Source organism: Ochotona princeps, chromosome 10, assembly GCF_030435755.1.
Source record: "Ochotona princeps isolate mOchPri1 chromosome 10, mOchPri1.hap1, whole genome shotgun sequence".
In the NCBI taxonomy this organism is placed as follows: Eukaryota; Metazoa; Chordata; class Mammalia; order Lagomorpha; family Ochotonidae; genus Ochotona; species Ochotona princeps.
Window position 1 is genome coordinate 15,180,469 of NC_080841.1, and position 13,912 is coordinate 15,194,380.

Genomic DNA, 13,912 nt, shown 5'->3' on the forward strand with positions numbered 1-13,912 from the left:
AGCACTGCCAAGGGGGGCGTGCAGCTGGGGACCCCAGCTTTTCTGCTGAGAATTCTGAATGGCCTGTGAACGATGTCACAAATATCCACATGGCCCTGGGAATAAAAAGGCCCCCAGCCCTGGTCAAAACGACAAAAGCATGAAGCAGGAATGCTGTGTGAGTGTGGGAGGATCTCTGGGAGGATCTCCAGGTATCACCTCTGTCCCTCCAAAATGGTGGACAGGTTGCTGGAAATCACACCTGGCTTGGTGGGGGACCCTAACAGCAGTCACCACTCCCTGTCATGCATGACAAAAAACTCAGTCATTCACCTCCCCAGGGTAGAAAGGGCAGGTTCTTTTTGTAGTTGAGACAGCAAGGGGCCAGAGGCACTGAGTGACACTTCCAAAAGATCCCAAAGATCCTGGGGCTGTAGGGCCAAGTCAGACAGCAGGTACCTCAATTCTTGTTGTCACGTAAGGCAGCCTTTGAGGGATGTCACTTCTACCCAGGAGGGGCAGGGTCCTCTGAAAGGTTATGCCCAAAGGTCCCAGTTGGATGCTCAGCCCCTCTGTGGAGCCAGAGACCCCCAGGAAGGGGCTCCCCTGTCTGAACCAAATGCCCTCGACAGCCAGGTATCATGGGTGAAGGAGCCAAACACAGAGCCAGAGGGAAGACTTCGTGCCTGGGTCACATTGAAGTCTGCTGCCCTCCCTACCCCGACTGGGCATGGCTGACCTGATTTGCTCCCTGGGGTTCCTGTGCTTTCCAGCTCTGCCCTAGGTGGTCCCCAGGGACTCATCCCCCACAGGGACTATAGTGCTCACGGTGTGGATGTCCCATGTCCCTTATGGAGCCAGCATGCCAGGTTGTTAGGGGCAGGAGCCATCCCTGCTGACTGGTCATAGACACTGCTGCTCCCTGGTCACCCACAAGGGGAATCTCATTGTGATGTGGAGGCCCAGGGTCCATGGGTCTTGCGGGCATGGCAGCAGTGCACTCTAGCATCTGATGCCAAGCTTATATTGTGTCTGCCACAGGAAGAACCCGAAACCACAGGAGTCGGGATTCTACCTCGGCTCTGCCACACACAGGAGGGTGTCCTGACTGCAAACTGCATTCCAAGCTCAGAGCCACCTCTCAGGCATCGGGGTTTGCTGTCTATGTGTCCCCAGCATGCTCTGGAAGCCTCTCTGTGCTTCCGTTATCCCCTTGGATACAGGGATGGCCACAGCACCCATCTGGATGGGCTGTTTCAAAGATTAAATGAGCTGGCATCTGCTGGGTGTTTGCCACCACATCCAGTGCTGCCATGACCACTCCTGCTGCCCTGCCCCTGGAGACAGTGTCATGTGAGACCAGGCCCCCTGTGATCTGCGGCATGGGGGATGCGCTCACAGATATTCCCAGCCCTCTGGTCCTTGGCCCATCTATACTGCATCAATACTGCAGCCCTCCTTGAGCCCACAGAAGTCAAGGGTCAGTGCCCCAGAGTTGGGTGCTCAGGGAAGCTGATCGCCTCCATCTCCTGGGACACTCACTGCCCGGCCTGCTTGCTCACCTGTAGCCAACTGCACTGTGTCCTGGAGGCAGGGAGAGGGACCGTAACCAAGAGCTTTAAGAAACACAAGGGGACTTCAAAGAGTTCGTAGCAAAACGGAATTAACAGATAAGTCTATTTGGGGGCCCAAACCCCTGTAATCTGTGCATGATGTTCTCCAGAACATGCAATGCCCACAAACTGTTGGAAGACTCCTGGTGTGTGCTGAAGGAGCATTCAATTTGCCAGGCACCCTTGGGTGCCTCTCCAGGCCTGTTTCTAAGGCATCTCATCACAAGCTGGGGGCTGTAACCATTTCCCAAATTCTGGTGGCACCAAATCCCTGCCATCTCAGGCCCATGCCCTCCCTGTCCAGCAAAAATGCTAATTTCCACCAGCTTCCCCCCACCCCTCTCTGGGGCACTTTCCATCTGGACTGCACACAGGAGAAATAGCAGTTGGCATTCATTATTCATGGGCCCATTTATTATGTCTTTTTCTCCAGGAAACTAACTCCCAGCTGCCCCTGGAGGGCTTGGAAGAGGAGAGGCCTGAAGAGCAAAGCCACACTCTTGGTGGCATCCAGGTTGTACCAACCAGAGTCGTCAACTGCCTGAAAGAGGCGGCACGGGTGGGTGGAATGGGGAGCGGGGTTGGGGACAAGGGGTGCCAGCTCTGCCTACCTGCTGATCCAAATACTCTAGGTTTCTTTGCAATTGAAGATCTAATAGTTCATCCTACCCGGAACCCGAGGCCCAGAGGCCCAACAGCAACACAAACAAACAGGAACACACAAAAGAAAACAATGAAAAAGAAGCAAAGCAGTTAACGAGTGGTTGAGGAAGGAAGGAGCGAGGCCTGTTTTGGCCCTAAGGACTTCTGGGGAAGGGAGGGGGCCAGGATGCTGGGCCAGGGCGAGGAGGGACAGATGCCTTGCTCTCTGAGAGAGCTGGTCACCAGGGAGGTTCCCTAGCCAGCTCTTGTTAGCCATTCCGAGTTTCTGGAGCAGGGAGAATTGGTTGTTCTTGTAGGGGTGCATTTTCTGGCAGCTAAGGTGATAGAGTTTGTGTGCTGGCAGAGAGAGAATTTGGAGGGAGGGAGGAGCTGCAGCCCACCTCGCCCGTGTAGCATCCTCCACCTGGCCTGCAGGTGTATACACAAGAGTACCTCGAAAAGTTCACGGAAAACGGAGTGGACAGGTACACTTTTATACTGGGGGAAAAAAGTCACATAGGAATCTATGTGCATGATGCGGCACAAGGCATTAAGCCTCAGCTTAGAATGCACACGTCTTCATATTGGAGTGCCGAACTGGGTTCCAGCTGCTCCTCTTCCAATCCAGCTTCCTGCTAAGGCGCCTGGGAAGGTAGCAAACAATGGCCCATGCACTCGGGGCCCTGCCACCCACGTGGGATGGAGTTTAGCATTCCCTGCTTTGGCCTGACTCTGCCCAGGGAATCTGGTGACAGAACCAGTGGGTAGAGGCTCTCTCTCCTCCTCCCCCTCTTTTTATGTCACCCTTTTTTCTTTTTTAAGATCCATATATATTTTCATAAAGTGCCATTTTCCATGAACTTTTTGAAGACCCCACATATGGAAAGGGGTCAGCAACAGCTTTTCGGGGACTGAAATTCTGCCTATTGGCCCCAGGGCCTCCCCACACCCACCCGAGTGGAATATGTGTGTGCTGAGTTCTGCTGGAGGAGGCAAAAACCCGCAGGAGAACAAATTACAGTGAGAGCCAGGAACAGAGCGGGGAAGGCATAGAAGGGAGTGGGCACGGTTCGGAAAATCTCTCCCCAAGCTACACCTTGGTCTCTCTCCCCAAAAGGGGCTCCTAGGCAAAGCACACCAATACAGTCAGAAGGAAAATGCTAAACATTCCTGCCACTGAGCGTGTGAGCCTGATTTTCCAGCCAAGCCCCATTCTAGAAACTGCTTCTCCTGCAAGCTGCAGGGGGGGCTGAGTGTATCAGGACAGAGACTGTCCCTGCTGAACACCAGGGGCCGGGCACTGGCCACAGAATAACCCCTGGCTGGCCCCAGTGAGCTCCTTCTTGGCTGGAGGCAGGGATGAGACGGCAGAGGGGACCAGACATACCATCTTATCGTGGACCGAGGGGGATGGCGGGTAGTTGTGGGGGAAGAGTCCCGCCGGGGCCGGCCGCCTGTCTCCCAGGTAATCATACTGGAAGAGAAAGGGTATCGCAGAAGTAAGAGGAGTCGGCTGGAGGCCAAGGTCAGGGATGGTCATCTCCTGTCCAGAGCCAACTCAGCAGCTCCCAGGTCCTCAGGATCTGAAAAGCCAGGAGGGCTCTGTCTGCCTTCCTCAAGGCACAGCACAGCTAATGGCATGAGCTGGACGTGGGGGCAGCAGAGTGCTGTTCCTGCTGGCCAGTGGCTCACGGGAGGATGTGACTGGCCCTGCCATCAGGAGAGCCACACCATGGCACCTCATCTTCTGAGCAGGTGGCCTTTCAGGCTCCTAGGAAGGAGGGGGCAGGCTGCAGCTCACCTTGGGGGAGCTGATGGACCTCCTCATCACGTAGGCAGCTGGGTCCACGTAGATGTCCTCGCTGCGAGGGGGCAGCCTGTCGAAACGGGCACTGGGCGAGCGGGCGGGGGAGTAGATGCGGGTGGTGCGGCTGTAGGAGCCCTGGCTGGGCGAGCGAGGCACCGAGTGGGAGCGGGGCTGCAGTGACAGGCGGCGCAGGGAGCTCGAGGCTGCGTCCAGTTCGTCGTAGTAGACGGGCTGCCGGGAGGGGCTGGAGACCCACATGGTGCCATCCGGGCGGCCGTAGCCAGCGGGCTCCTTCCACTCACGCAGCTGGTAGGCGGGCCCGCCCCCGTTGCGGAAGGGGTGCCGTTTGTCCTCCAGCGCCCAGGGCGGGCTGATCCGATCGTAGGCGGGCACAGAGCAGATGCTCTCCGGCCGCACACCCGGCGGGTAGTACTGGTAATCCTCCGGGTACTGGGAAGAGTAGGGGTTGTAATAGTCTGGGACTCTGCGGGACACAGGATAGAACCTGGAGGGGCTGAGAGAATGGGGACAGCTGTCAGGCAGGCAGCTACTGCGGGCACATCTCCACTCATCCTACCCTGGCACCCCAGCCCCATCTCCAGCCCTGAGGCTGGGAGCAGGGTGGTCTCAGCAGGTGAAGTGGTGCCCGGGCCGGCCCTGGGAGCACACAGACATGGCCAGGCATGGGCTGCGTTTCAGTCAATCCTGAGGGAAGACCTTAATTGGCTCCCTGAAACCGGAGACTGTACCACGCACACCTTCCACCCTCTAAAAACAACAATAAAAACAACAACAACAAATAGAATGCTCCTTGGTGACTGTTTCTGTTCCTGCCTGAGAGAGGAGGTGGAGGAAAGTCCACCAGGTCCCCAGAGGAGGGCAACACATCAGACAGCGAAGGCCTGCTTCTCAAAGAATGGCAGGGTCCTGGGCAAAGAGCGGCCAGCCGCCCCCAGGTGTGTCCCCACTGACAGTGAGCTGCAACTTCGGCCGCTGGAGGGCGGGCTCCTCCAGGCCAGCCTTTCCCCGCTGGCCCCTGCTGGCCAGGGAGGCAGGGCCGAACCCGGGCGCAGCTGCAAACCCAAATGAAAGCCATAGAGGTTGGGACCAAGCAGCAGCTCTGACTGCATTTAAATGTCACTTTGTGTAAATAACGGCTTCCAAGTACATCTGGCAAAGGGGCGGGGCGGGCAGAGGGGGAAGGGAGGGGTCTGCTTAAAACAATCCCAACGACCACCTTGGGGAGACGCTCCGGGGTGCTTGGCCCCTTCTTGTGCAGGGAGGAGACTGAGAGGGCAGTGGTCAAACTGTACAGATGGAGCCCTGGGTGGGAAAGGGGGTTGGGGGCCGGCAGGCTGCTATTAGTCTGGTTTCTAGAAGGTTCCCAACAGGGTAAGCGCCAGTCCTCACACACCTCACCCTAGCTAGGCCTCACCTCCGCAGGTCTTCTGGCGGGGGCACGCCCCGGCGCAGGTTCACCCACTGCTGCAGCTGGTTCATGGAGCTCTTGCGCTGGGCGATCTTGTCCGGGTTGGTGCGCGGCGGGAAGCTCCGCCGGCAGCCGCTCTCCGCATCCTGCGGCGGGAACGCGGTGCTCGCGGGCCGGCTGGGGGAGCTGTACTGCCAGCCATTGGGCTGGGCCGGCTGCTCCCCACCCCCTGGGACCCTGGGGCCCTCGGGGTACGGGCTGCCCGGCTCCGAGCCTGGCTCGGGTCCGGCTGGCACGCCGTTGGCTTTCACCAGGGGCTCCTTCTTGAGCTCGGGCCTCCGCTCCACCTTCTCGCAGCCCCGGCCGTCGCCCTCGCCGCGGGTCTTGGCCTCAGGCTCGGGCTTGCTCAGGCTGTTGTGCAGCGGCTGCGGGCGTTGCTTCCCTGGGGGGATGTTTTCTGAGTCCGGTTTCTCCTGGCTGCGGGACACCAAGGAGGGGGGGGGGCTGTGAGTGACCCCTGCCCGGGGTGGAGGTGGGCAGAGGGCAGCGGGGCAGTAGACTGGAGAGGGGGAAATAAATGAACAAAGAGGGGACAGCCAGAACGGTAGCCACAGGACAGGATTCAGTAACTGCCCAAATACCAGGCTTAATCTTGCTGAGGCCAAGGAAATGACCCCGTGTTATGCTCCACGTGCCTCTTCTTCCTGCCGGCGCTTTGGTGGTCCCTTGTGCCTCCCCCATAGACCCAACTGTGGCCAAGACTAACCTCACCCAGTCTGGCCTCCTCTGTCGCCTGCCCCCAGCACCAGCACAAGCTCACTTCCCTGAGAAGCAAAACCCCCAAACAGCAGCTGCCCTGTTGCCCCAGCCACAGGGCTTGGCACAGGTCAGCTCCATCTCTCGCCTACCCTTCCTCGGGTGGCTGTGGGACAGAACATGGCAGCCAACTGGAACAGAAATGACTGCCCCTTGGGCTTAGCACAGTAGCCTAGCAGCAAAAGTCTTCATCTTGCACACCTAGGATCCTATATGGGCACCAGTTCATATCCCGGTTGCTCCACTTCCCTTCCAAGTCTGTGCCTATGGCCTGGGAAAGCAGTCGAGGACAGCCCAAAGCCTTGGGACCCTGCACCCGCATGGGAAACCTGGAAGAGGCTTCTGTCTCCTGGCTTTGGGTCAGCTCAGCTCCAGACATTGTGGCCACTTAGGGAGTGAACCAACAGATGGAGGATCTTTCTCTCTGTCTCTCCTTCACTCTGTAAATCTGACTTTCCAATAAAAACAAAATAAATATTTTAAAGAAGAATGTCGTTGGCCCTAAACTTGCAAGCAGATACAAATGTGTGAGTTTTTGCCTCCAACTCACTTTTCTTCCGGGGCTGCCTTCCCCCCGGAAAAGGCAGGCACGAGGTGGTGTTCACACCCTCGAGGCCCCAGCACCCTGCCTTGAGCCTCCCTCCCTGGGCGTGGCGATGGCACCTGTGCGATGGACAGATGCACACCCCTGCCGGAAACCCACACAGACGCTGCCAACAACTTCTTTCCCACAGCTCCCAGTTAAGCGTCCTCACCAAAATGCTGCTGGGTAAACATTTCCAAGACATGGGAATCGACTTGTAGTCTACACTGTAAAATTCCCCGCTAACACTTCTCTCCGGAGTCTGTGCTTGGTGTAAGGCGAGGCGGGCGCCGAGCCCGGCTGAGGATGGGTGGGAGAAGAGAATGCTGGCAGCCAGCGACCTTGTGAGGCGCTCACTACACGCCAAGCTCCTCACAGCTGGCCCGGGAGGATGGGAGAGGAAACCCCGGGTTCAGAGAGGTCAATTTGTGTACACTTGCTGAGGTCACGTTGTACCCAAATAGCCAGGTTAGAACTCAGACTTCGAAGTCTTCCTCTGAAGGCTATGTGCTTAAGCACATAACTAAGAAAAACAAGCAGAAGATTCTGCCCTTTGGCTTTGGGGCAGGCCTCTGGAACCTGGCTTCTCTCCTCCAGCCCAAGCTGGGGGTGGGGGGCAGTGCTGTGGTATAGCAAGTTAAGTCTCTGCCCGCAGTGCCCAGCATACCATACTGGTGCCAGTTTGAGTCCTGGATGCTCCACTACTGATCCAGCTCTCCGCTATTGTGCCTGAGAAAGCAGCAGGGGATGGCCCAAGTCATGCAGACTGTGCACTCATGTGGGAGACCCAGGTGAAGCTCCTGGCTCCTAGCTTCAGATCGGCTCAGCTCTGGCTATTGTGGCCTTTTGGGGAGTGAACCAGTGAAAGAAAACTCTACATGTTTCTTTTTCTCCCTGTAAATCTACCTTTTAAATAAAAGTCAATACATTTTAAAAATAAAAATGGAATGGATAAGTGGGGAGACCATGGGCAGTGAGTTAAAGTGGCCACATGGGAGTCCAGCGTCATCGCCTGGTTCGCAGTCTGGCTACTCTGCTTCCCATCCACCCCCTCACCCGTGTAGCAGAGGCGGCTAACAACAGCTCAGGTGTTGAGGCTCCTGCCGCCCGCTCAGGAGACTGCATGATGCTCCTGGCTCCCCGCCTGAGCCTGGCTCAGCTCCAGGCATCGCTGGCAACTGCGGAGGGAACCAGTGGAGTGAAAAGTCTCTCTGTGACTCTCCCCTTCTCTTTGTCACTCTGCCTTCCAAAAAAGTACATAGATATTTAAAAAACAAGAAAAGAGAGACAAAGAAACAAAGGAAGAAAGGAAGGGAGGGAGGGGGGAGGGAGGAAGGAAGGAAAGAAGGAAAGAAAAAGAAAGGAGGAAGGAAGAAAGGAAGGAAGGGAAGAAGAGGAAAGAAGAGAAGCGAGGAGGTGCTGGTCACCGTGGAGATGTGAGCTTGGACGTGCTTTAGCTAGGCCCCTGCTCGAATGCAAGGGGACATGTGGTGTCAACTCTCAGAGGCTCCAGCTGTGTTCAGCCATGCCATGGTGCAAAAACTGGGCTCCATCCTCTTCCTCCCCTTCCCACCCTGCCCCAGCTGGGCCAGTCCCCTGGCACGCACCTGTGGCGCCCAGGTTGAGGTGCCGCCTTCTGGGCTGGAGGGATCTGGACGCGGGCCGCCTCCCCCATGGCCTGGATCCAGGCCTCCTGCTCCTCGGGGCTCTCCGCACTGAAGAAGTAGGTGCGGACGCCGGCATGCTCAGCCTGTGGGGAGAGGCAGCGCGTGGAGCTGGCCCCCGGCTCCTCCACCCAGCACACAGTCACCTGCAGGGAGAGGATACCAACACCCCAGCAGGGGTGGTCAGTGGGCTATGGCCTGGCCAGCAGCTTATTTCTCACAGGAGCTGGGGAGCCAGCCAAGGAGGGTGGCCTGCAGCACTCCTGTGTACACCAGCGAGCACCCAGGAAGCTGCTTTAGCCAGCTTTCTGCATGCCACCAGGCAGCCTGCAAGCCAGCTGAGCCCACCTGCTATGCCTACAACTCCCACACCTATTCTCTCCTCAGCCCCAGGCAGCTATGAAAGACAAGCGCTTGTGGGAAGCGACCCCCAGTGCAAGCCAACCTCCTCCCAGCCTCACCACGGTGCTTCCTCCATGCCCCCTCCAAGGCGTGCAAGTGCATGCACTGGCATACAGACAGAGCATACTACCTAGTTGGCGGCCACGAGCAGGCACAGCGGGCGGGAACCCAGAAGGGAGCTCCTGTCCAGAGGAGGGGTCCTCACGCAGTCAGAAGGGGGAGAAGCAGAGAGCAGGTCGACCGAACATCAGAGGGAGAGACAGACCAGGTTGGCAGGAAGCAGGTGGGATTCGGATGGGTCCCTTCTCCCCAGGGTCACTGCTGGGGACCATAGCACCCAACAGTGCCCGGCTCAGCTTCCCAGGGAGTACCTGGGAAGCTGGACCAGCGAGCCTGGGAAGCTGGCTCTCCCACCAGCCCCACAGCTGCAGACAAGCTGGTTTTATTATTGTTGTTGTTTGTTTGTTTGCTTTTGCCTCTGGCCTTAATTGATGAAGCCACTTAATGGGAAATGAAATTCAAGGCCACATGGAAAAGAAGCCCCAAGACTGGATTCTTGCCAGGACCTCAACACTCTCCCTTGGGCAAGACCCCCATTCTGCCAGGAAGGCACATGGGCTGGTTTATCTGATATGATCGGAGAAGTAGGGGTGATTCAGAGTCTCCAAGGGGAGCCTCACTCCAACCTCTAGCCCACCTTCCTGGGGTTCTCTCCACCTGCCCCCAGCTCCCCGATAGCCTTCTCCATGCCAGGAAAGGCCACCTTCTCAGAATCCCCTTGCCAGGTTGTAGGTGGTGCCCAGCACGTGGGCAGAGCCCGGAAGTGGGGGAACAGGTGGGGGAGTCGCTGACCGAAAGGCAGGGTAGCTAAGGAGCAGCAGGGACTTGAACCTGCACAGGGTTGGGAGGGTAGGGGCCCAGCAGGCTGCTGTGTGGAGAGTGCAGGGCTATTGTACGGATGGTACCAGAGGACTGTGTGGGGGAGGGGGGAGTAGGCAGCCAATGAATCCATCAATTCAGTGAGCACCCAGGGAGTGGCTAAGAGCGTGAGCTGGGACATGGGGCTCAGGGATGGGAAAGATGCTCCCACCCTCACACTTGAGGAGTTCCCAGCCACACTAAGGGACAAAACCTGACACAGGGAACAAGGAATAAGCACAAGCCCACAGGGATGGGGGACAACAGAGGGCCTGGGAAAAGACGGAGCTATTGATGGCTGCTGAGCCCTGCGCTGAAATCACAAAAGGGGCCCCGGGGAATGGAGGGAGGGGTCCCAGCAGGGAGGGCCGGCTGTGAGCAAGAGGTTAAGGCCGTATCCGCCATCCAAGCGGTGTTCTTGGTGGCCAGCAGGACAGGCCTCCTGTCTGTCTCCAGCTCTGCTCCCACCCCTGGGGAAGAGCCACTGAATAGCCACAGTCAGAACTCCATGAGCGCCTCCATGAAGCTGCTGCCATAGGGCTGGGGGGTGGGGGTCTGGGAGTGGCTGCAGAGGGAGAAGGGGGTGGGGAGGAGGTGGCAGTGGGGACAGGGGATGTGTCCACCACTCCGGGATGCCTGACACTGGCAGGGCTCCGAGCCACAGTGCTTGCATCTCTGCAAGGGGTCTGGAGGGAAGGGTGGACCAGGTGGCTTCATTGCATTTGGGTGTGTGTGTGTGTGTGTATGCGTGTACACAGCAGGGTCATTTGCTATTACTTCAACAGCCTGCTCCTGTTGCCCCAGCCAGAGCCCAGCCCCCGTGTCACTCATTCTGCTCACACCTCTGGGGAGAGGGGAACAAATGGAGTGCCAAACAAGCCTCCCAGGGACGGGCTGTGTGTGCGCTGCCCACCTGTTCTCCGTGGCCAGGTGACCAGGTGTATCGAAGGGAAAGGACTCAGGGACAGCCCCAGAGGTGCCCCGCGGGCCCTGGCATCCTATCTTGGCCGGCAGCTCTGGGTTTTTAGGGGCATGTGGGCAGCAACTCCCACCAGGGCAGGAGGGAAGACTTTGTACCAAGAACATGCACAGACACCTCAAGAATTTTCTCTTTGGGAAAGGAAAAAGAAACCTATGGTTTTTGCATCACAGAATGCCAAAAGGTCATGAGATTTTTATAGTTTTTAATGGGTCATGAATTTTTAAACGTGGAAAAACACTGCTCAGAGGCGGCAGCTGTAGGCCAGGCTGTGCAGGGCGGCTCCCCGGGGGGTTCAGAGGGAGCAGCACGGAAGCCCATTCTCCCTGGGCACTTGTTCTCTCAGGCCTGCAGCTCTGGGCGGGAACCTAACTCGGCTCCTCTGAACACTGAGGCCTGAGGTTGTCTGGCTGGGAATCGGGGTGGAGACTCCAGTCCTCTGAGGGGTAGGGAGTTTTTCCAGAAATGGTCCCTCCACCCCCCAGCCCAGCTATAGTGCTTATTTCTGCATACAGGGGCTTCCTGGGGGCAGGCCACTGAACAAGAGGTAGAAGGCTCAAGACCCAAACATTTCTCCTCTAGAAATGACTGGAGTCCTGCTGAAGCCCACCCTGGCTGGCCCACCCTGGAGACAGTCATTTGGCAGACCGCCAAGGGAAGAAGGGCCTTGCGTTTAGCCTCCTTCTAGCCTAGTCCCAGTCCAAGGACTGCCACCCACAGTCCCCTTGGCTACCCCCTCTTGGGGTTCCTCAAGGGATCTTCCTGGTCCTCCCTTTCCTCCCTCCCCTACCAGCCCACCTCCCCAACCTGGCCCGGAAGTGGAGGGCCAGCTGACCTTAAACGTGTGCTTGCGGCTGATGTTGTCAGAGGGCTGCACAGCGGCGACCCGGAAGCTCAGGAGGGGGATGCTGCCCAGGATGCTCTCCTCCTTCTCATCTGGCAGGGAATGGGCACAAGAGGCAGTGTGGGCACATGCAGTGAGCAGCCGCGGGCAGGAAGTCAGCCTCCTTGCCATCAAAATCCCCAGACTCTTGCTGCTTGCCTGCTACTTATCAGGGCACCCAGGGCCACCCTGCATGCCACGAAGCCCCCGCCTGGCAGGTGGAAGCTTGGGGACCCTGTGGAGGATGCTGTGGACATGGGGACACAGGAGCAGTGCCCACCCCAGAGAGTCTACTTTCTCCCTGTAAATAACACCAGCATTTTGGGACTGTCCACTGCACAGCAGCACAGTGAGGTTCCAGTATCACCCCATCACTCAGCAGGTTGAGGTGCAGAGCAGCCAAGCAGCGAGTGGCAGGACTGGTCTCACAGCCTGGAAGCCAGCCTGCCTGAGCCTTCCCCACCCACCCTGGCTCACTAAACCAGAGAATAGCAGCAGCCATCACCAGGGGAGAGGACTGGGCACGCTAGCGTGCACTGTTCCTTCTCCAGGACTGGGCACGCTAGCATGCACTGTTCCTTCTCCAGGACTGGGCACGCTAGGGTGCACTGTTCCTTCTCCCGGACTTGCTCCAGGCAACTTCCTGAGTTTCTTCCAGGAACCCAACAGTCTGCTTTGCCATCCCCTATTGAAGGTCCCTTCAATAGTTCTGTGTCACAACTAGAACATGGCCCCCTGCACAGAGGTCATGGCTAGCAGGTGAACTGCTCCGTGATTCCGCATGGGTCTCTAAAAGCCTTATGGATTAGCCAGCCAGGCCCCTGGCTGCCAGCAGGAGACCAGAAAGGCTGAAGGGTGGTCTGTGTGACACAGGGGCAACTGTAAGACCCTTCCCACTCTCTTGTTGGCTAATCACCACCCCCAACCCCTGAGCTCAGCCAAGGCACAGAAGAAATCTTGGCAGGCAAAGTTATAACCTCCTAGAGCTCTGCTCTTCTTCCTCATCAAGTTCACGGTTTAGCTTCCTTGTCCATAGCTCAGCACAGTGCCGGGAATGAGGGGCAAGCCAGAGAGTGGCAGAGGTGGGCTGGGGGTGGACCCCAGGACTGTTTGGGGGAAAAGTAGGGTAGGAAAGGGAGCCCTCTGCTGGCGGGGGCGGGGTAGTGGTCCAAGCCCGAGTTCAGGGCTGCTGTGGTTGGTCCAGGCCAGATCAAGCCTTGAGCTGATGTCTATTCCCAGTGTCACTGTGCTAAGCAGGGCTGGGGGCTTGAAGAGGTGACGAGGTCAGAGGGATGATGCCTTTACACCAGTGTGGGCTCTTCCTCCAGGGCCAGATCAGGTTGTTAAAAAGTGAGGCCCCCCTATGTTTTTCTCCCACGGACCCCATATCCCTACCTTGAGCTAAGCAGCCCGAGACCCTCACCAAAAGCTAAGTATACGCCTACCTCAAGAGCAATGGACAGGAGATGGTCTGTGACCCCTCCTCAGCAGGCAGAGACCCTCATGCAAACCTGTCTTCCCTCTTTGGGTTTAGCGCTCACTGCGAATCAGTCCTGGACATTTCCCTGCAGAGATCCCAGCTGCCCCAGGCGTGCTGGGGGTCCAGTCCACGTGGCCCCTTCCTGATTTCTCTCCTTGGGCTCCAGGTGGCCATGGTCACCCAGGGCCCAGGCACAGCAGTGCTCGGGGGCCACTTGGGTACATATAACCTTTGTTTGCCAGAGTTAATGAGTCACCCAACTGCTGGCAGGAGGCTGTGGCATTCAGGGGCAAGGAAGCCCAGGAGCCAACCTCTCTCTCCCCCCAGACCTGTTCCCAACGTAGCAGCCTGACGTCACTGGCCCTGACCTCCACCCTGGGCACTGCCTTGATCTGACGTAGCTGAATGTATTTTAAAAATAATCTCAGTTGCACAAAAGTTATCAGGTCTTTGTCCTCCTTTCTGAGTTGTGGCTGAGCGCTGGGGAAGGCAGAGGGGGCAGAGCTGGGGATGTCAGTAGAGGCAGAATTGACTGAGCACCTACTACGTGCTGTGCACTGCATACAGCACTGCACAGGCCTGATCAGATTTTTCTGCCTTCATGGATTGGGCTGCATACACCCAGGGGTCTGGAGGAAACTGGTCGGCAGGTGACTTGCTAGTGATAATAGGTCACCTCTTCTCTGTCTTTGTCTCCCCTCTGCAAGACTTCACAGT

At 57.6% G+C, this 13,912-nt stretch overlaps 1 protein-coding gene across 1 annotated transcript in view; it reads right to left on the minus strand.

Annotated features, from left to right (window-relative positions):
* Positions 1-13,912, minus strand: part of PLEKHA6 (pleckstrin homology domain containing A6) — a 135,165-nt gene that overhangs the window by 20,755 nt on the left and 100,498 nt on the right. Inside the window, 6 exon segments of the mRNA XM_058669050.1 lie at positions 2,204-2,257; positions 3,622-3,708; positions 4,036-4,555; positions 5,477-5,947; positions 8,477-8,619; positions 11,668-11,768. Coding sequence (XP_058525033.1) covers positions 2,204-2,257; positions 3,622-3,708; positions 4,036-4,555; positions 5,477-5,947; positions 8,477-8,619; positions 11,668-11,768 — 1,376 coding nt within the window.